General features: G+C 49.1%; 7 protein-coding genes across 7 annotated transcripts; 5 read left to right on the top strand and 2 right to left on the bottom strand.

Moving 5' to 3' along the window:
• Positions 1–165: 165 nt before the first annotated feature.
• Positions 166–1,706, top strand: F4813DRAFT_388708 (FAD/NAD(P)-binding domain-containing protein; the record flags this gene model as incomplete). Its single annotated transcript, XM_049246731.1, has 3 exons — positions 166–318; positions 386–844; positions 900–1,706. 3 exons carry the CDS (start codon positions 166–168, stop codon positions 1,704–1,706), a joined length of 1,419 nt encoding a protein of 472 aa, XP_049100398.1.
• Positions 1,707–1,745: 39 nt separating this feature from the next.
• F4813DRAFT_356790 (electron transfer flavoprotein, alpha subunit) lies at positions 1,746–3,120 on the bottom strand. The gene is made up of 2 exons (XM_049243030.1): positions 2,594–3,120; positions 1,746–2,525 (listed from the first exon to the last, which is right to left on the bottom strand). The coding sequence occupies exons 1-2, from the start codon at positions 2,909–2,911 to the stop codon at positions 1,779–1,781; spliced, it is 1,065 nt and encodes a 354-aa protein (XP_049100397.1). The 5' UTR covers positions 2,912–3,120; the 3' UTR covers positions 1,746–1,778.
• A 216-nt stretch (positions 3,121–3,336) lies between these two features.
• Positions 3,337–6,305, top strand: F4813DRAFT_356787 (SWIRM-domain-containing protein). The gene is made up of 3 exons (XM_049243029.1): positions 3,337–3,767; positions 3,837–4,408; positions 4,462–6,305. Exons 1-3 carry the CDS (start codon positions 3,647–3,649, stop codon positions 5,821–5,823), a joined length of 2,055 nt encoding a protein of 684 aa, XP_049100396.1. The 5' UTR covers positions 3,337–3,646; the 3' UTR covers positions 5,824–6,305.
• On the bottom strand, positions 6,306–8,664 carry F4813DRAFT_356786 (uncharacterized protein). Its single transcript, XM_049243028.1, has one exon. The coding sequence runs from the start codon at positions 8,321–8,323 to the stop codon at positions 6,413–6,415; it is 1,911 nt and encodes a 636-aa protein (XP_049100395.1). The 5' UTR covers positions 8,324–8,664; the 3' UTR covers positions 6,306–6,412.
• A 169-nt stretch (positions 8,665–8,833) lies between these two features.
• On the top strand, positions 8,834–11,122 carry F4813DRAFT_48821 (P-loop containing nucleoside triphosphate hydrolase protein). The gene is made up of 2 exons (XM_049248551.1): positions 8,834–10,897; positions 10,974–11,122. The coding sequence occupies exon 1, from the start codon at positions 8,926–8,928 to the stop codon at positions 10,891–10,893; it is 1,968 nt and encodes a 655-aa protein (XP_049100394.1). The 5' UTR covers positions 8,834–8,925; the 3' UTR covers positions 10,894–10,897; positions 10,974–11,122.
• On the top strand, positions 11,112–13,287 carry F4813DRAFT_48813 (uncharacterized protein). Its single transcript, XM_049248550.1, has one exon. It carries the CDS (start codon positions 11,275–11,277, stop codon positions 12,718–12,720), a length of 1,446 nt encoding a protein of 481 aa, XP_049100393.1. The 5' UTR covers positions 11,112–11,274; the 3' UTR covers positions 12,721–13,287.
• A 208-nt stretch (positions 13,288–13,495) lies between these two features.
• F4813DRAFT_48712 (ATP-dependent protease La) lies at positions 13,496–17,381 on the top strand. Its single transcript, XM_049248549.1, has 2 exons — positions 13,496–16,955; positions 17,019–17,381. Exons 1-2 carry the CDS (start codon positions 13,791–13,793, stop codon positions 17,193–17,195), a joined length of 3,342 nt encoding a protein of 1,113 aa, XP_049100392.1. The 5' UTR covers positions 13,496–13,790; the 3' UTR covers positions 17,196–17,381.
• The last annotated feature ends 3,624 nt before the right edge of the window (positions 17,382–21,005 follow it).

Here is a 21,005-nt window from a genome sequence, read left to right as displayed (position 1 = left end):
TCTTAGAGATGTGATAACAAATATTATATTTTATTAATATTATAAACCATGAGGCCTCTAGTAAATTCATGGCTCTGCGCAACCTGTCGGCGAAGAAACCCTGCGTCCCTTGCCACTAGACTATCACATTATTCGACTGCAAGTCGACATGATAGGCCCCTCCGAATGGCCGTAGTTGGCTCCGGGCCGGCCGGCTTCTATACGGCATACCGGGTCATGTCCAAGGTACCGAAAACCAAGGTTGACATGTTCGAAGCGTTGCCTGTGCCATATGGTCTAGTGAGATTCGGCGTTGCGCCAGATCATCCTGAAGTCAAGGTATGAATTAATAAATGCATTATGTATATCAATGTAATAAACAGTATTTGACAATTTATGAATATAGAACTGTCAAGAAAAATTCCAAGAAGTTGCAAGCTCTCCCGACTTTACGTTTATTGGGAATGTCTCCATTGGTAATGCAGGCGGCCATTTCAGCGGCTGTACAATTCCGTTGGCCTCTATGATGCATCATTACGATGCTGTTGTATTTGCTTACGGTGCATCTAAAGACAAGCGTCTCGGAATCCCCGGTGAATCTGAGCTGCAGGGCATCTACTCGGCCCGTGAGTTTGTAGGCTGGTATAATGGTCTACCAGAATACGCGGACCTTGCACCGGATCTCACTAAAGGAGACGAGGCTGTTATTGTCGGTCAAGGAAATGTTGCCCTTGACGTCGCCAGGATGCTCTTGGAGAACGTAGATAGGTTACGAAAGTCGGATATAACAGAGGCGGCCATCGAAACCCTGTTAAAGAGCCGCATCGAGCGAGTTCACATTGTGGGAAGAAGGGGACCAATGCAGGTGCGTTTAAAAACATCGAAGAAGACTCTAATTGAGTACTGATTATTCCCCTCAGGCTGCTTTTACCATCAAGGAAATTCGAGAACTGATGAAACTTCACGGGGTTGCTTTTCACGACATCGATATGTCGCTCATCCCAGATGAGATTTCGAAGCTACCCCGAGCTCGGCGAAGACTTATGGAAATAATGATTAAAGGCTCAACGGCTCGGTTGGAGGAGGCTGCTAAGTCGTGGTCTCTGGACTTTTGCTTATCTCCAACTGAATTCCTCGGTCGACCCGACGGAAATATCGAAAGTACGGTGTTCGAACGAACGTCACTAGCGGCGCCTTTTGACTCGTCCTCGAGTGTCGTTGGTACTGGCGAGAAAGTAACAATACCTTCGTCTATAGCGTTCCGGTCCATTGGCTATAAATCTGTTGCTCTTCCTGGATTTGACGAGGCGGGCATCTCATTTAATGATAGGATGGGGATTATCGACAATGATGGAATGGGACGGGTATTGCGAGTGAGAGGTGACGAAGGTAGCACTCAGCACCCATTGCATTTGCCTGGGGTTTATTGCGCTGGCTGGGTAAAGAGAGGCCCAACAGGCGTCATTGCGTCGACTATGGAGGACGCATTTTCTACTGCTGATGCAATCGCTTCCGATTGGAATTCTGATGCCCTATTCCTTAAAGGAGAAAGCAGCTCTGGTTGGGAAGCCTTACGGGCAGGGGTAGAGCATGGCAAATGCAGGGTTATCCAGTGGGACGACTGGCGGAAGATAGACAAGGCGGAAAGGGAGCGGGGTCTGCTACTAGGAAAAGAACGAGAGAAGTTCACGAGCATAGCGGAGATGATATCTGCAGCTGGAAGCTAGACTAACCTAACCTAGAGAAATACCCATGCGGGCGGTTGTAAATATTGTATTTATATACTTATATATATCCACTTACGAACTCTTCAGCTTCTCTGTTAACTCGGGGACCTTGTCGAATAAATCCCCAACCAAGCCCACGTCGGCTACTTGGAATATCGGCGCCTCGGCATCTTTGTTAATAGCTGCAATCACCTTGCTGTCCTTCATACCTGCCAGATGCTGGATGGCACCGGAAATCCCAACGGCAAGGTATAATTGAGGAGCAACCACCTTACCCGTTTGGCCAACCTGAAGGCTGTTGTCGGCGTACCCGCTATCTACCGCAGCACGAGAGGCGCCAACTGCGGCACCTAACGAGTCTGCAAGCGGTAACATAATCTTATCGAAGTCTTCCTTCGATTTTAGACCTCTACCTCCGGAGACAACTCTACCAGCGGTCGCTAGGTCCGGCCTGTCTGATTTGGCTAGATCTTCAGAAACCCACTCCACAGAAATTTCCACATTAGGGTCAACGCCATCTTCTATAGTTGCGGAACCTCCCTGTGCTTCGGCGGCGGGGAAGGCCGTGCCACGAATAGTAATAACTTTAATTGGATCGGAGGACTCAACGGTCGCAATGGCGTTGCCGGCGTAGATCGGGCGTACGAAGGTGTTCTCGTTTTCAATAGCAGTTATGTCTGATATTTGTTGGGAGTCGAGAAGCGCGGCGACCCGCGGTAATAAGCTCTTCCCAAAAGCAGTGTGTCCTGCGATGATATGAGTGTAACCGCCCTTCTTGATATTCTCAACTAATAGCGGCGCAAAGTTCTCCGGAAGGCCCTGTAATTCAACGAACGTTAACTTCTAGCCCTGTAGCTCAATTAAATAATAGATCCGTCCCCGCCTACCTTGTCGTAAGCAGCGCTGTCTACCGCGATTACTTTTTCGACGCCTTCTACTTTGGCCGCCTCCTCTGCTACGGGCTTAATGTTGCTTCCGGCGACGAATCCATGTATCGAACCCCCAAGCTTCTTAGCGGCTGTAATTGCGCTCAAGGAACCGTGGTTGAGCTTCCCATCGCGCTGCTCTAAGACGGCCAATGACGATAATAATCTTCGAAGGGCCGAGGGGCTGTTGGCGTTGAAAGGACTCGAAAGCACAGAAGTAGAGCGCGGCACGCTGCCGACGCTTCGAAGAACTGTTCGGCTCGCTGTAGAGAAAAGCATTGTGTTTTGCGGCTCAAGTTTGTCAAGTTTGGCAAGTTTCTTGCAGAAACCAGCCTACTGCAGTTCGTCTAAGCGTCTAAGAACCTCGTCATGAATTCGGTTGTTCACGGCTTCCACCGAGGTAAGAAGAATGCATGTATTTGGACCCGATAGCGGAAGCCTATGCATGTATCGTGTATCTATTGTAGATATGTATAAATCGGGGTTGCAGTTGGTGGTGGTGCATTCAGCACAACATATGTAACATTAAATATTAATAAGATGAGTCACGTGAGATATATGGCATCCTAATAGATACCTGTATGTACCTTAGGTTAGATAATCTCTACCTATGTCGACGCTTGGACCAAGTACCTATCACACTGCAGGTGCCCAGCCCTCTGCCAGTCAAATTCACTGCTTTCCCAGCTTTGCCAGTTGGTTCCCTTTAGTCGCGCCAAATTATTTCTCCAAACACGCGGTCGACCCAGCTCATCGCATAGGACGCATCCAATGAATTAATATCCATCAACGTCCTAGTAATCTAATCGGTCAAAGCGCACTCTTCAATCAAATTCTTTCCACTCATTAATATATCGTCGCAGCTAGAATTGAGACTGTTGCGATACGTCGCGTCAGTTTCTTTTTTCCTTTCGAAATTGATATAATCACATACCAACGTCTTCCCCCCCCTTCCCTCCTTCGAGCGTTGTTAGTTGGAAATTTGCATTTTCCTTCAGAATATTTTCCTTCAAGATGGAAGGCGAACACGCCAACTACGGCTCGCCAGCCAATGCAGCAACTCCGGGCAGTAACCCGATCCTAGCGCAGCCGTCCCTTCAGTCTAATATGTCGGGTGCGCCTCAAAGCTCGGAAGGTAGGTTAAGATAACGGCTCTAGCCTTAATGTATGTCTCAATGTATGTCGATGCTAATGCGCGGATCAGATGTGCAGATGTCCGAAATCCCCTCCGCAGACCCCGTCATCAAGCAAGATAGCACTACTCCTGCTCCTGCTGGTACTTCAGACAACCCACTTGATGCCCCTCCTGCACCGCCTGCTGAAACTACCCTAGCTAAGGATGATGAAGAGATGGGTGACGCTCAGGCCGAGCCCCGGGACGGACGTCCCCAAGACAAGGACGTCGAGGATGTAGCCGCTGCCGGTGATGGTAGCGCTCAGGAAGTGAAGTCAAAGGAGAGCATCGAGAATGCTGCGCGCGAACATCTTATCTCCCAAACCCACGCAATTGTTCTACCCAGCTATAGCACCTGGTTCGATATGAACGCGATCCACAGCATCGAACGTAAAGCTCTCCCCGAATTTTTCAATAGTCGAAATCGAAGCAAGACCCCCGCCGTATACAAGGATTACCGCGATTTTATGATCAACACCTACCGGTTGAACCCCGTTGAGTACTTGACCGTGACTGCGTGTAGAAGAAACTTGGCTGGCGACGTTTGTGCCATCATGCGCGTCCACGCGTTTCTGGAGCAGTGGGGATTGATTAACTATCAAGTACTGCCTAACTGTCTATTATATAATAGTATCAACTTTCTAACAAGTTACAGGTTGATGCGGATCAACGCCCGTCTCAAGTCGGCCCGCCCTTCACGGGTCATTTCCAAGTTATCTGTGATACCCCTCGTGGGCTCCAACCCTGGCAACCATCGGCCGATCCGATCGTACTCGAAGGCAAAAAGAACCAGGATACTGACCAAAAGGTCAATACTGCTGCCACTGCTGCAGGCGAGCGAAACCTTGAGATTGGTCGCAACATCTACGAGGCTAACGCGAAAGGGGCAAAACTTAACAAGTCCGAGAACAAGACTAATGGCGAGGCCACAACCAACGGTGCAACATCACCGTTAGCTGATGACAACCTGAGCAAGCCTATCGCTAAGGTACACTGCTATAACTGCGGCATCGATTGCACTCGGCTCTACTATCATCTGCCGGAGGCCAATTCCACTAATAAGGCGATGTGCGACCTGTGCTCCAGCTGTTTCGTGGAGGGTCGGATACCTGGAAATCAATCTAATACCCAATTCGTCCAAATAGAGAACAAAACTTATTCATCCGTTCTCGATCGCGATGCTCCATGGACAGACGCCGAGGTGCTTCGACTTCTTGAGGCCTTGGAAAAGTATGATGACGATTGGGCTGAGATTGCAGCGCACGTAGGCACGCGAACTCGGGAGGAATGTGTTTTACAATTCCTCCAGTTAGATATTGAGGACAAGTATCTCGAGACGGAAGCCCCTATTCATGCTCCCACCGGTCTTGCTATGCTCGGAAAGCATGGCGGACACCTTCCTTTTAGTCAGGCTGATAACCCAGTCATGTCTGTTATCGGGTTCCTTGCTAGCCTCGCAGATCCTAAGACAACGGCCGCGGCAGCGAAGAAATCTGTGGAACAACTCCAAGAGGGTCTACGGAATAAGATTGAGGGCAATGGCGCGGCTAAGGTTAACGGAAAAGGTAAGGGGAAGGAGGGTGACTCGATGGAAGTAGACGGTCACGAAGAGCATGCCGGTACTGCTGCGTCTGACTTGGCTAGCATACCGCTTGCTGCCATGGGTGCGCGTGCAGGCGGCCTAGCTTCGCACGAGGAGCGAGAGATGACGAGACTCCTCTCTGCCGCAGTAAACGTCACCCTACAAAAAATGGAGCTGAAGCTGAAATATTTCGACGAGATGGAGGGTATTCTACAGGCAGAGCGACGCGAATTAGAACGGGGAAGGCAACAACTCTTCCTTGATCGACTGGCCTTCAAGAAGCGGGTACGGGAAACGCAAGCAGGCCTTAAGTCGGCTAGCATGAACGGTGACGTTAAGTCCGACGGTAGCGGTCTCACATTCACCTCGGCTCCTCCGCTAAGTGCTGTCCAACCACTGGGTAGCGACGGTAATATCAAGAGCTACGAAGCCTAATATATTTTTCCGATTGGGAGGGATTAACTCTGTGCTAAGCTGCGCAAGAGAAGGTTGTTGAATTTTTAATCGTGGCGAATTTAGGCATCCTAAAGGGACTTCGATCTGACTATTGCGAGCCGCCGGCTCCTGTGGGCGTCAATGGAATAGGGTTTCTCGCTCTTTGCTTTTACTTGGTTGTCTTTTCTTTTTCCCTCTGAAGTAAAGTTCTCCTACCCTCTGAATGAAAAAGAACATTCCTGGGGGAAAAGTAAGAGAATGGGAGAAGGAGGAGGGTATAGTGTCTTGCACTTGCATAGTGACGGTAAAGACCCCCGTGTATACTACGAGTACTACGAACTGCTACTCATAAATGGGACCCGTCTCTGGGAAATGGAAAAGAGAAAGATACACATAGTAATGAATTCCTAGATGATGCAAGCATAGTCTATAAGTATTGCATGTGTATATTTCTTTATAAGAGCTTGACTACCTCTAGCAATCCTCTAATATCCCCTATCAAGGTATTCACACAACGCTTAAGACACCCCTATACGTAGGCAAATAGACTACTATGCCATACCGCTCCCGTCACATCCAAACCGGCTTTTTAGTCCTTAGCATTCGAACCCCCCGCAACCATTCTCTTCCCTCCCGCAACCTCCCACTCGCTATAATACTCGACATGATCCCTCCAATTTGCACCCAGATCCACCAACCCCGATCGCCTTCGCATCTCCGGCCTCCCTTCCCCTTTCTCATCTCTACCCTCGCCGTGCTCGTGCTCGTCCTCTTCGTCTACCTCCACCCTGCCCCTCCCATCATGCACCACCACCCTCCACAGCCGCGCCTCCTCCCTACCCGCGGCCTGCGCGTCAGCGCGCTCCGCATCCGCCCACAGTTCGTGCTCCACGCGGATGCGGGCGCGCAGCGCGTCGCGCGAGCGCGTGGCTGTGGTGCGGTCGTAAGCTGCCGTGTAGGTCAGGGCTTCGTGGAGGTCTTGGGCTAGGGCGGGGGAGTCTTCTTCTTCTGATGAGGGGGACGGGGACGGGGACGGGGACGGGGGGTCTTTCATGGGTATATCGGAATCGGAATCGGAATCGGAGTCGGGGGCTGAGTCTGAGAATGAGAGCTCGGAGGAAGTAGAGGATATTTCGGGGAGGTCGGCGGGGAATTCTTGCGTTGGGTGGGAGATGGGGGGGAAGCCTAGGGCGGCTTCGACTTTGTCGTAGGGCATTGGGGGGGGCTCGGAGGTGGATGAGGTGTCTGTTTTATTATCATCTATTTCGGAGGGGGCGGTGGGTTCTTCTTCCTCCCGTTCGCTTGTGTCGCTTTCAGATATGTCTTCAGCTTCGGTATTGAGATCTTCGTCGTCGTCTTCCCCGTTACCAGATAAATGCTCCTGGTCTGTCATCCCTAATACGTCTTCGCTTTCATCGTCCTGCTCGTCATCGTACACGTCAAGCCGTAGCCTGCGTGCCGCTCGTGCCCAGAATTTGCGGCTGTTCTCGGTCATCCCGACTGATGCTACGGCGGCCTGCACGTCTTTGATCTTAACGAGGCCCCCCGTGCGGTTGCGGCGGTCCCCGGCACGTTTCGCGCGCACCCGGGAGCTCGCTACGTAGAGTGTTGCGCTCACGAGACGCCGTGTAACGCTTAACGCTAACGAGTGAAAGTCGGCGAGCGCCGTGGCTCGGATCGAAGGTGGCTCCTCTGATACGCCGCGCCAGTTACCGTCCGGGACCACGGACGAGTTCATGAAGACGCGCTCTGAGAGCCGTAGCCAGTTACGCAGGACGAAAAGCTCTGCAAACGGGGGGAGGTCATTTGTCTCTGCCATCGCGGTATTGCGGTTGTTGTTACTGCGGTTGCTACGCTGCTGGCGCTCAAGTAGCCGTGCTAATTGCGCCGTAACCAGCCACCGACCCTGCCAGCGCTTCTGCTCCAGTGCCGTCTCATGCCTCTCACATCGTAGTGCGATGCCATCCGCTGCTTGCTCCAAGGCCGCACACAACTCGGTACTAAGTTCTGCCGCGGCAGGTACATCGACAGGGCGTAACGCCCGCTGTCTCTTACCGTCATTCTCCCGTCGAGCACGCTCTGCCTCATTAAGCAGCACCAAATACTGCTGGACTTCGAGCGGGCTCTTAGTGCCGATCCTTGCCGCGATACCAGCAATATCGTCGCGCCCTAACCGCGCCAGAGCCGAGAAGAAGACGTGCTTCTCGGAAGGAGTCCACGACACGATGCCGATCTTGGCCGGTGCTAGGCCCAGGGGTTCGTCTCTGATGATTCCCGCCGCGGCATCGCGAATTTCTTCGTTAAGAATGTTGATATACTGGAAGTTGAAGACTCCCTTTTGTCGCTTAGGCAGCGATACTGTAGGGGATGGTTCTACCGTCTTGAGACGGCGCTTGCGGATACTCTCCCCGGGCCGAGGCGAGGGCAGGGACAGAGGCTGGGGGGGCTGACCGGATTCACTGCTGGCGGGGCCGTACTCGGAGTCGTCATCTGGATCCATATGTGGGTTGGTAGGTCGTAGTTGCGAACTACAAGTTCAACCAAGGCCATGTAGTTGTTGTAAGTCGACCTTTAAGATCTCTAATAGGGGGAGAGAGATGCATGGGATGTATATATGCAACTATCCGTATTTTCTTTTTGAGAAGTAAGTGGAAAGATCACTCGTATTTTTCATAAACTATGAGGCTTGCTTGAGAATAATAGACATGCATCACAATAGGTTTAAGATATCTCCTTATTATCTTGGCCCTGTTAGGTTTAATTTGAGATGCTGTTGAGCTTCTGCGTTGATATATAGATGTAAAGAAAGATTGGATAGGTAGGTAGTTAGATAGTGTGAAGTTCCAAGGTTGTTTGTTAAGATACTAAGCTTCGATAACTTCCATGTTATTTGATATGCGCATGCTATCATGTTGCCGCTAGGTGTTCTAACCTAGGAAAGTACCTAACCTATATGCTTAAATCCATATGCAGTTCCACCTAAAAATTTAAATGGGTCCAAGGCAACTTAGGAACTTAAGACTTAAAGACTTAAAGCCTCGAAATCTTGCCTCGAAATCTTGCCTCAAACATTTATCGCAACCGTCGTTGTGCAGATATGCCATGCTACCTCTGACCACGAGATGGCTATTCTCAATGAGACCCGTGCAGCGGTTTTCGCTAACGGGATGCTATCGATACAATTTTTCTACGTCCCTAACAGCCCGTGCAACTGAGATTCCTAACCCTCCCAGCACCCATAATGCTCTTAACCCGTTCCAAGCCATTCGCCTTCGTGATTATCAAGAAGAATGTATCCAATCTGTCTTGGATTCACTCAAAAATGGCCATAAGCGGTTAGGAATATCGTTGGCTACCGGCTCTGGGAAAACCGTTATATTCACTCAGTTGATTGACCGGATCAAGAACGACTCAAATGAAGCCAGCCAGACACTGATCCTGGCTCACAGGCGAGAACTTGTCGAACAAGCAGCTCGCCACTGCACCTCTGCTTATCCGCACAAAACGGTGGAAATAGAAATGGGCAACATACGTGCCTCGGGAACTGCAGATATTACCATCGCTAGTATACAGAGTATCAACTCTGGTGATCGCATCGACAAATACGATCCTAAACGGTTTAAGCTCGTACTTGTCGACGAAGCACACCATATAGTTGCGCCTGGGTACTTGAGGATCCTGGAGCACTTTGGCCTTGATAAAAAGAGAGACGAGTCGCCAGCACTTGTCGGCGTATCTGCGACTCTTTCTCGAACCGATGGCCTTCGGCTAGGCGCTGCAATCGATGAGATAGTCTATCATAAAGACTATGTCGATATGATAGGGGATAAATGGTTGTCAGACGTCGTTTTTACTACGGTCGAGTCGACTGCCGATGTCTCACAGATCAAAACCGGCAACAGCGGGGACTTTCAAACTCGCGAATTGTCTAAGGTGGTAAATACAAAACAAGTGAACGAAATTACTGTTCGCAGCTGGCTTGAAAAGGCTGCAGGGAGGAAGTCTACCTTGGTTTTCTGCGTGGATCTTTCACATATCGATGGATTGACCGAAACATTCCGCCGATTTGGTGTTGATGCTAGGTTCGTGACGGGAGATACTCCAAAAGTCGAAAGAGGCAAAATCCTTGATGCTTTTCGACGTCGAGAATTCCCGGTGCTTATCAACTGCGGCGTCTTTACTGAAGGAACCGATATTCCCAATATTGACTGCGTTATTCTCGCGCGACCGACTCGCTCCCGTAATCTATTGGTGCAGATGATAGGAAGAGGCATGCGTCTTCACCCAGACAAGACCGATTGCCATATCATCGACATGGTCTCGAGTCTGTCCATCGGCATAGTGACGACACCCACTTTATTCGGCCTCGACCCGTCTGAGTTAGTAGAGAAAGCAACCGTGAACGATATGCAACGCTTGAAAGGCAGCAGGGAACCTGATGACATTAAAATTTCTCGCAGTATTAATTTTATAAGGTATGATTCGGTCTTCGACTTAATCGCAGATACATCCGGCGAGAGGCATATTCGGGCAATCAGTCCGAATTCATGGGTACAAGTTAAAACGGACAAGTGGGTGCTATGCGGCCCGGGTGGAACCTATATCCGATTAGAAAAGGGGAAAACACCAGAAGGAAAAGACGAATTTGCAGCCTGGGAAGTCCGAGCTCTTCCCAAAGGTGTATCGAAGTCTCGATTTGCTTCACCTCGGCGGTTACTCGACGCATCTACCTTCACCGATGCCGTCCACGGGTGTGACAAATACGCATCTGAAAAGTATCCCCATATTCTTATCTCGAGAAGCCAGCGCTGGCGTACCGGTCCACCTACAGATGGCCAACTGGAATTCCTAAACAAGCTACGTGAAAAGGATAATAAACTAACAGCAGCCGATATCACAAAAGGCAAGGCTGCAGATATGATAACTAAAGTACGCCACGGCGCCCGAGGTCGCTTTGCTGCCCTTGACGCCGATCGAAAACGAAGGGAGAAGCGTGAGATTTCAGGGCGGGATAAAGAAAGGACAGTACGTGTTCGGGAACAAGTGTCTGTTGGACCTCTATCAGCCTGAACCCGTAATTACCACCTATCTCCTATATATCACTTCAACTACAACCATCCCAACTCAAACAGCATTTAACAATGCGCCAGTCATCATGTCTCCTTCAAGCAAGTCTCTCAATAGTCATAGGCATTGGATCAATATGAATTAATACTTACCAGACAACATGCATCTGTTCAATGACCACCCTGCTGATTCACGCCCACGGTTTGTGGCGTGTACCAGACCTAAAGTGACTTGCTTGGGTGAAGTGGTGAAGTTTGCTATGGAGCTCTTGACATGCTCTATGTTATATATAAATAATTTATTCAAGATGCTATTCTCCTTCTCCCGTACTTGGTATACGCCTCTTGTTCTGGTCCTAAAAATAACCTCAAGCGCACCACCACTATGGAAAAAAAGGACAATAGTGCCATTAGGCGTCGAGCCCAACACCGACCACAGTATACTCTAAACTCTTTTCTCATGGCAATGGGATTTATAAATCCTTTACGTGCTCCTCCACCATCAAGACACCCAACGACATTATGGGCTGAACCGATGCGCCTGCCTCGAACTACGAGCAGGCAGGTAAAAGAAGGCTTGGACACTATAAACGTCAAGGACGATAAACCGAATAGCGCAAAAACAGAAACTACTATAGACTCAAACAATAGTCCTAGCGGCGGGTCTCCTACTTGCCACAATGCCCCTCCACTACTGCATCATCCCAACTATTTTGGCCTACGCGCCGCCGAATGGAGATCATTCCCGCCAGAAGTTGTTCCAAGGTTCGACCTGACAAACTCTACAACATTATCCGAGGAAAAATCACCGGATGTTGAAAGACTTACAAACAAGTATCTTACACAATCCATAACTTTTCGAAGGTGGGTAAAGCAGAAGAACAAGGAACTAGACTCGCTTAGCAGTATGGAACAACATGACGAGAATATCGAAGACGAGATATTGGCCGATAGGACGCTAACTAACGCCGAGAAAAGACAAGCAGTTGTTCACGAAATCCAGGAGACCTATGCTGCACTTGTAGATACCGAGACTATCGAGGCTCAAGTATCCGCCCGCCGTCAAGCTGCAGAAACTCTACAGCGTCAACGAAGATTGCCGCTGACAGCAGCTAAGCGCTTGTTGGGATCAGATGGATCATCATTCAATAATTATGGCGTACCCAAAGAGAAGCACTTATACATCGTCGGCCCGCCACAAAATTTGGTCAGACTTCCTTTCGACCAGGCTGTAGATGCTGGTCTTGAAGTTATTCATCCTCCCAGACAGTATGCATCTCCAGATCTACCAGGCACTCTTCAAACGCTATCGCCTCCCCCACAAGAATCTACACCAGGCGCGCCGTTCTCCTTTGGGCCTTCCACGAGTCCAAGACGCAACCTCCATATTCCAGAATGGTTCGAGCATTTCAAAATGCCCCTAAAAGGAAGAAACCGCGAAGCTAGATGGAACGATCTAATGAATCGTATCTCCACGCTAGAGACAAAAATCAGACATAACGGCGACGACGAAGCATCGGGGAAGTCTCGCTGGGACAAGAAATGGCACGAACCTAACAAGAAATGGCCCTTCGCCCACCGGCGGGAGCACGGCGGCTGGTGGAAATGCAGATCCGGTCGCGACGCCCCGGAGGCAGAGCGAAAATGCTGGCTATGTCACGGCCAGACCGAAACCCCAGAGCAGGCGACGGAAAAACGCAGCGCAAAGGAGAAACTTGACGAGCTCCAGAGCGCTATAGATGAGGCGATGGCCGTGGTTGGTGAGAGGGATAGGGCTGTTGCATTGGAGATGCTGCGCCAGGGAAACACATTCGTTAAGGATGGAGAATAGTGTTGCAACGCCATCTAATAGTGCGGGCGTAATGGGATGGTGCTCCTTCATTGTCGGTTTTGTATATGAAGCCTCCGCTAGGAAAGGACTGGCCATGACTTCATCACATTACCTACGTCCTCACATTGCCAATATCATTTTGGGCGTTTGGGGGTATCATAACGGCGTTGGTGAATTTCTGTTTCCATGGCAGCATTGGTCTATCATTGGCGTCCAGGGGTAGGATACTGGCGTAGATGTGATTAGCCTTAGGAGTTGCGGATATTGGTGAATGTGTATTTTTGCTCAATTAGGTGTATACTCTTATAGTGTCGTTTTATTATTATATGATCAAGTTGATAATATTAGATGACACTATTCCAAAGGTATTATAGGCAAAGTTCTCGGTACGAGTCAATGGTGATCTGGGTTTTGCTGTTAAGCTCGTAGCTCACATAGTACTCCTTGCTTTATTGAACGTAACTATATCAACAAAATATTTATGTTATCGAAATTATATAGGGGTACGAATTGCATCTTATATTAATAAGTGCAGTTATGGTTAAATAGGTATTTATTAAATTTTACTTTTAATCATCTTTATACGTTTCGAACTGAGCAAAGTTAAGATCCGAGTGGTTTATCTTCAGTCGAACCCCGTAACTTACATAAGATACGGTATCCATAGTATCTTCTAGTGGCCACAGATAACGGTTTAACCTATCCGGGCAATGGTTACCTCCGCTGTCCCGCAGCCGTGGTTAGAGCGAGAGGGCAGCTTAGCAAGCGATGATGTATTTGGACAAAATACGCTCGAGCTCTACTCCAATTACTAAGACTAAGGCGATAATCGAAGTTATCGTCTAGATTTTCAGTCGAGGCAACGGCCACTCTTAGGAATTCTTTCCCTAAGGCCTATTAGCCATAATATCTGTATTTTAGTCATCACTTCTTTTTTTTTCTTCCTTCTTAATCACAGATTGGTGGGAAACTTTCTGCAAGTGCAAACTTGCATTGTACTAAAGCTCCGGTCTTCTCCCGGCTATATCACCGTCGCCTCGACCAAATTTTCTCTTATAGCCTTCTCGACCATGCTGTGTCGACAACGTCTAGCACGGCAGCTCGTCGTGAGGGCCCCCCCGAGTTTTGCATCGAGGCTCCGACCCTCTTTAGCATCACGTCATTACTCAATAAATAATACTAGTAACTCGACCGAATCCACGATCGCATACTCAAGACAGACGATAGCCTCGAGACATAACGCCTTACTGAGGTCAAACTTTTCCACCTCGTCCATTGCTAGGAAAGATAAAAAAGACAGCGGCTTTTTCGATGGGTCCGTAGAGCCGTTGTCGGAAGAAGAGGCGAAGGCGAATTCGGAGAAGAAGACGGAGGAATCCAAAGATGAAGTGAGCGAAGCCAAAAGCTCCAATGCAGACTCTCCGCCGTCTGGTAAGAACCAGGGTGGTCAAAGTGAATCGCAGGATGGCAAGGCAAGCGGCGCGGCGGGGGGCGCATCGTCTGGGTCTGGTAGTGATGCGCCTGGAGACGGAGGTCGAAGAGGTCGAAGGTCTGGAGCCGACAAAGCTCTACAGAAACCCGTCGTACCCGACGTATATCCCCAAGTTATGGCCATACCAATAGCGAAGCGACCCCTATTCCCAGGTTTCTATAAGGCGATCACGATTAAGGATCCGAATGTCTCTGCTGCAATCATGGAAATGATTAAGCGAGGTCAACCTTACGTTGGCGCATTCTTATTTAAAGATGAGAATGCCGACGAGGATGTAATTAGGGACCCGGCTGATGTCTACGATACTGGTGTTTTTGCGCAGGTCACGAGCGCCTTTCCGGTACACGGAGAACAAAACAGCCTCACAGCTATCCTATACCCCCATCGCCGAATAAAGCTATCTACTCTCATACCCCCCAGTACTGGTGAACCTAAGAAGGCTGGTCCTGAGACTGAACCTACGCCTGAACCAATACCACCTAAAACAGAAGAAGAACCACAGCAAGAAAAGAAGGGCGACGTAGTCGCTAGCTTCGAGGAGAGTGCTGTCGCCCCGAAGTCTGATTCTGCGACGGAGAAATACGAACCAACATCATTCCTACGAAAGTATCCGGTCAGCCTTGTAAACGTGGAGAACCTATCCGAAGAGCCGTTTGATCCAAAAAGCCCTGTCATTCGAGCGGTGACAAATGAAATCGTAAATGTTTTCAAGGAAGTCGCTTCAATGAACAGCTTATTTAGAGATCAAATATCGACTTTCTCTATGAGTCAATCGACAGGAAATGTTATGGCAGAGCCGGCAAAGCTAGCTGATTTTGCCGCGGCGGTATCTGCTGGGGAGCCCGCGGAACTACAAGAGGTGCTTGCTAGCCTCGACGTCGAGGAACGAATGCAAAAGGCTTTAGTCGTACTGAAGAAAGAACTGATGAATGCCCAGCTTCAATCAAAGATCACTAAGGATGTAGAACAGAAGATTACGAAGCGGCAACGGGAATACTGGCTGATGGAACAGATGAAAGGAATTCGCCGTGAACTAGGTATCGAGTCCGATGGTAAGGATAAACTGGTAGAGAAGTTCAAGGAGAAGGCCGACAAGCTAGCCATGCCCGAAGGCGTTCGGAAAGTGTTTGACGACGAAATTAACAAGCTCGCTCATCTCGAACCCGCCGCCTCCGAATTTAACGTAACGAGGAACTATCTGGACTGGTTGACACAGATCCCCTGGGGACAACGGAGCGCAGAAAATTTTGGAATTCAGAATGCGATGAAAGTACTGGATGAGGATCATTACGGCTTGAAAGACGTCAAGGATCGTATCCTAGAGTTCATCGCAGTTGGTAAACTCCGAGGTACTGTCGAGGGTAAGATCTTATGTTTCGTGGGACCTCCTGGCGTTGGCAAGACCAGCATAGGCAAGTCAATTGCCAGAGCTCTGAACCGACAATACTACAGATTCAGCGTGGGAGGTCTTACAGATGTGGCTGAAATTAAAGGTCATCGACGGACCTATGTCGGTGCACTACCTGGACGAGTCATTCAAGCTTTAAAGAAGTGTCAAACTGAAAATCCTCTGATATTAATTGATGAAATTGACAAGATCGGCCGGGGTTACCAAGGCGATCCTTCGTCGGCCCTACTAGAACTACTCGACCCAGAACAGAATAATTCTTTCCTAGACCACTACATGGATGTTCCCGTCGATCTTTCCAAAGTCTTGTTTGTCTGCACAGCAAATATGACCGACACTATTCCGAGACCTCTACTAGACCGCATGGAAGTCATCAGACTCTCAGGGTACGTTTCGGACGAGAAGAGAGCAATTGCGGACCGATACCTAGCACCTGCAGCCAAGGAACTAGCCGGGCTGAAGGGTGCAGACGTTTCTCTGACAGATACTGCCATCGACGAGTTGATTAAGTCATACTGCCGCGAGTCGGGTGTTCGGAACTTAAAGAAACAGATCGAGAAGGTCTACCGAAAGTCGGCCCTGAAGATCGTTCAAGAACTCGGGGAGGATGTTCTTCCTGAGTCAGCGGCTTTGACAGAAGATGGAAAAGCCGCTCTAGAAGAATCAGAAAAAGAAAAGGAGAAAGAGAACCACGATCCTACTTCTCCCGAAGCCTCTGAGAAAGAGACTACAGAGAAGCCTCGCGTACCCTTAAAAGTACCTGACACGGTTCACGTCGAGATCAACAAGGATAACCTCAAGGATTACGTCGGTCCTCCGATATTCACCTCTGATCGTCTATATGATGTAACGCCACCTGGTGTTGCGATGGGTCTTGCATGGACCCAGCTAGGCGGTTCCGCGATGTACATAGAATCCATTCTCCAGTCTGCATTAAGACCTAGTAGTCGTGCAGGGTTGGAAATCACGGGTAACCTAAAGACCGTGATGAAAGAGTCCTCCACAATTGCTTATTCTTTCGCTAAGGCGTATATGGCCAAGGAATTTCCGGATAACCACTTCTATGACAAGGCTAAGATTCACTTACACGTGCCCGAAGGTGCAGTGCAAAAGGATGGGCCATCGGCCGGCGTGACCATGGCGACATCGCTCTTATCATTGGCATTGGAGACGCCTGTCGACCCCACGATCGCTATGACCGGGGAGCTTACGTTGACTGGAAAGGTCCTCAGGATAGGGGGCCTGCGGGAGAAGACGGTCGCGGCGAGGCGGGCTGGTTGCAAGATGATCATCTTCCCAGACGACAATATATCCGACTGGCTAGAACTTCCAGAGGTGGGTGCTACTAACCTGAAATAACATTCCGATGCGACGGTCTAGGCTAACATTATCGTGCAGAACATCAAGGAGGGCATCGAGGGCCGTCCAGCCAGCTGGTACGGCGAGATTTTCGAGCTCGTCTTCCCCAACCTAGACAGGGAGCAGGCGAATCGATGCAAGATCTGCGAATGGAAAAAGGAGCACGACGCTAAATCCGAGAGCGACAAGGACGACAAGGACGACAAGGACGAATAGGAGACGGTACGGAGAATGGAGTGACGGGTACACTCCTCATAGCCCCTTCGTCGACTTGCATATTTCCCATAGACTTTACAGTAATGCATTTGCGGGATTGGGCCATCAGATAGGCGTTCAGGCGGCAATACGACGACTCGACGAAACGGCTTGGAAGCAACCCAATCATAAAATGTATTCCCTCACTCCTCACATATTTGAAAACATTACAACTTGTATCATACGATTTACCCACATACCCTTCACCTCTCATCTCTCATGAGCATAGTAGACAGATGGACAGGTGGCAGAGCACGGCACGCTCGCCCCCTTTCTTCCACTAGGTTATCTTACATAGTATCAAGAAGAAAGGAAAAGGAAACCACCGAAGGGTCAGACATGAGAGAAACTCTTACAGTAACGTGTCAGAACGCTAGTGATACGCCTCATACGAATGGTAAGGCCTATTCGTGACAAACCCCGTGCCAAGTGCGTTGTGTCGCTGTGGCTGTTGTTATAGAGAACGGTTCGAGCCGGGTGCGCATGATTCATATCCGTATAGTATGAGCCTCTAGCGAGCGCAGTTCGTAAGGAGGTATCCAAAGAGGTATCATCGAGAGTCGACATCTGCCATAGAATCCCGCACTCTGGGAGGACGGTTGCGCACCCCACGATTTGATTGATGTCGGATGTCGCATTATGCAACCTGGAGATGAAAGGGTTGGGCTCTACGCCACGGTAAGAAGTCAATTCCTTTCCCCCCCCTTCCTATCACGGGGCGCTCTATACTAGGTCGGAACTATTGCTGACCACCCCGATGGCTCGCGCAAGTTAGACGTGAGATCATTGATTACGTGCCTAAAAGCCCGACGCGAAGTTCCATTAATACCTAAAGACCTGGGGGGGGGATGGAGTTTGCCGGTATGGCTTTCTAGGCGTAGATGCTTACCTCCTATGTAGCTAGCTACGTGCTCACCTAAGGATGAAGTATGTACTATGTATGTATGACTCGGAGCAATTGATAATCGATGGGGGTCGAGGAGGTCGAGGCAAGGCGATTTCAGCCACGGGAGCCAATGCAGGGCGAGATACTTCGATCTTCCTGGACACTCCCACGCGAGCCAGAAAAGCAACTTGGACTAGGAACGAGTAATACTTGCAGTAGATAGGTACCTATAGACCCTATTATTATCCCTCAGGAATCGGCGATAGGAAAATGAGATATTTCCAAAGCACGAGGGTAAATGATGATGATGAGGTGCATTCTGATCAGTAAGGTCCCGAAGCGATGATCGGCCCAGTGCTTTGATTACGGGAAATACGATTCGCGAATTAGAACCACCGACGCGAGAGAGCGATCTTACAGGACCGGGACGATGCAGGGAATAATGTATTGGATGTCCTTCCATGGCGAACGAAGCATGACATTGATGGCCAGTTGTCTCAGGGCAGCCTCGCTTTGCGTTGTTTGCGTTGTCTCCAACTTACCAACTTACCAACTTACATTGCTTACCTGTAGAGCTATCGTATGTATCGCTGCCCAATTCTAGCACCTCCTTTCCGGGCGACGATAGCGGACAATCTGGCCAAGTCGCGTGGTGCCAACGGCTGGAATAGCGTGGTCTTAGATTGGGTAGCACCCGGGAGGAAGACCAGAGAATTAGTAACGGGGGGGGGGTATTATATCAAGTGGCTTTTAAGAAGAGCGGGTTAGGGATCGAGCGGGATCTTAGCCTAGGCTTTGGGGGGGGGGGGGCCAGCCCTAAACTATCATCTAGCGTAGGCTGACGACATTCTTCCCGGGAAGAAGGGGGGGAGGGGGGCGGACAACACATCACGGTTTCTATCGGCAGGGGTAGGAGGTAGAAGAAGAAGAAGGATGAGAAGAAAATAACAAGGAATAAGTTCCCTTCTTCGAAGGTTTCTAACTTATAAGTCATATACTCTCATATATGCTAGCGAACTAGCTTGGGCGAACCTGTTCGTCTCCCCCTCAAGAACCTCTTATTCAATACGTCATCCCTTTTCATTTTCGTACATACAACCATCTGGTACCACTCTGATAATGTACTGTTATGCGCGTGTGTGCTAGTTTTATGTAGTCACGAAGCTATTGTACACTACCTTTTACTTCGTTCGGTCCACATGATCAACCGGCGATGTCGACAAGCAGATGGCTGATGCACTCACTAGCTTCGGGCCGGCGTCGCGGTTAGGGCAGACAATACTATTCTAAATTTGTGACCTGTCAAGCTCGCGAGCCTGGAAGATCCTGGGATATCGACTGCCTAGCCTAGGTAACTACCTAACCTACCTAGTATACAGGTATATATGCTTTGCTTAGGAACTCACCTAACATAAGGCGTAACTATCAGATATGTTATTAAATACCTAGGTAGGCAAAGATAATTGCCTTGTTACACATTTTCGTTCCAAGAGTCAACATTGTTGCAGTGCAAAGTCGGTGAGTGCAATAGGATAGCGGTGTAAGCTCATCTTGTGTGTCTGCTGTAGACAGGGCGGGCTCATCCTTTAAGGGGTTCCACGTGTAAGTGAAGTCGTACATATACTATTCGTAGTTGTGACTAACAATAGATGTCTTCGAAGATGACTATCATCCCTTGCAAGGAAAGATCAGGTACCTAGGCTGGATGATTAAGGAAGAGCCCGAGCTCATCGGGTATCAACATTACATACCTACCTCATATAGCTTTCGAAGACTAGCGCTATAAAATTAGTTGTGAGAAGTTTTAAGTGTTAATAGTTAATGTCTTCCTACGATCCCGTCCCCTAATCCCCCTTATTTCAGAATTCGACCCGGACACCCCTCATTTGGGGATCGACCACTAGCATCATTGTACAACACATCAATGAATCATCCTGATTTTCCCGACTTGGTTCAATGGCCCAGCAGACCCCCCACCAAGCGGAAAAGGGACCATAACGGCATGGCTGGTTTTGGAGGACGATAATACATATGAGAGGAGGTTGAGGTCGAATCCGAATTGGCCAAGATAAACCCCTCCACCACTGAATTGCTGTAGACCAGTGCTATGTATAACCGATATTCCATAGGAGCACAACCTTGCATGGCACCGTCTGACGAGCTGCGCGTATAAGTGCTCTTGCTGCCATTGAGCGGGCATTAGATAGGTCCCGGGACCATTCTACCCACAATTAATAGGATACAGTAGGGAGGAAACGAATTGGAATACAAGAAAAAGTAAATGAGAAATGGACAAATGAGAAAATGAGAAACAAGAAGATAGAATATTACGATGTCATCAGGTACATAGCTTACCTAGGTACATAGGTACACATGTACCTACAACCCCGCGAGATCATTAAAACTGGAAGCCAAGGGAAGACCAAACGGGACCCCTAGCCTAATACCTACAACGATACAATCCCGGTCCATGGCCAAAAGTATAGAAAAAAGGGAACTTGCCAGCGGCACCGCTAATACGTTCTCGGTATGGCTAGATATTGTTAGGTACCTTAGGTAGTTTTTAACGCTAGGTTGTGCCTGCCTGTGCTGCGTTGTCGTACAACTGTACAAATGTACGTACTATGTAATATGTATAATATTGCGTACGGGGGGAAGGTACAACGTCGATGCGCTTCGTCACTCGTCGTAGAAAGTAGAAACACCTGTCCGCCTCCAATTTCTATATTCGCTCATTTCTCTCTGCTTTCTTCAACTTTCTCAACTCAAATGGCTATATCGTTCTGTACCCCGAAAGCGGAGTTTTCCAGGATAGCTTCTGCTTGCATATCTCCTGCATGCCGCCTACCTAGTCAAGTCACAGCTAGACGCAGAAGAATCATACC

This window comes from Daldinia decipiens (assembly GCF_022478715.1).
Source record: "Daldinia decipiens strain CBS 113046 unplaced genomic scaffold F4813scaffold_13, whole genome shotgun sequence".
Taxonomy (NCBI): domain Eukaryota; kingdom Fungi; phylum Ascomycota; class Sordariomycetes; order Xylariales; family Hypoxylaceae; genus Daldinia; species Daldinia decipiens.
The sequence above is the reverse complement of the archived record's forward strand: the minus strand, read 5'-3'. Positions and strand labels throughout refer to the sequence as shown.

Bases quoted from the DNA above. Each gene is read 5' to 3' on its own strand.
- F4813DRAFT_356790 (XM_049243030.1), bottom strand. From the start codon at position 2,911: ATGCTTTTCTCTACAGCGAGCCGAACAGTTCTTCGAAGCGTCGGCAGC. The intron at 2,526-2,593 runs GTAGGCGGGGAC...GTTGAATTACAG, and splicing joins ACAGCGCTGCTTACGACAAG to GGCCTTCCGGAGAACTTTGC.
- F4813DRAFT_48712 (XM_049248549.1), top strand. From the start codon at position 13,791: ATGCTGTGTCGACAACGTCTAGCACGGCAGCTCGTCGTGAGGGCCCCC. The intron at 16,956-17,018 runs GTGGGTGCTACT...ATTATCGTGCAG, and splicing joins ACTGGCTAGAACTTCCAGAG to AACATCAAGGAGGGCATCGA.
- F4813DRAFT_356786 (XM_049243028.1), bottom strand. From the start codon at position 8,323: ATGGATCCAGATGACGACTCCGAGTACGGCCCCGCCAGCAGTGAATCC.
- F4813DRAFT_48821 (XM_049248551.1), top strand. From the start codon at position 8,926: ATGCTACCTCTGACCACGAGATGGCTATTCTCAATGAGACCCGTGCAG.
- F4813DRAFT_48813 (XM_049248550.1), top strand. From the start codon at position 11,275: ATGGAAAAAAAGGACAATAGTGCCATTAGGCGTCGAGCCCAACACCGA.
- F4813DRAFT_356787 (XM_049243029.1), top strand. From the start codon at position 3,647: ATGGAAGGCGAACACGCCAACTACGGCTCGCCAGCCAATGCAGCAACT. The intron at 3,768-3,836 runs GTAGGTTAAGAT...TGCGCGGATCAG, and splicing joins TGCGCCTCAAAGCTCGGAAG to ATGTGCAGATGTCCGAAATC. The intron at 4,409-4,461 runs GTACTGCCTAAC...AACAAGTTACAG, and splicing joins GGGGATTGATTAACTATCAA to GTTGATGCGGATCAACGCCC.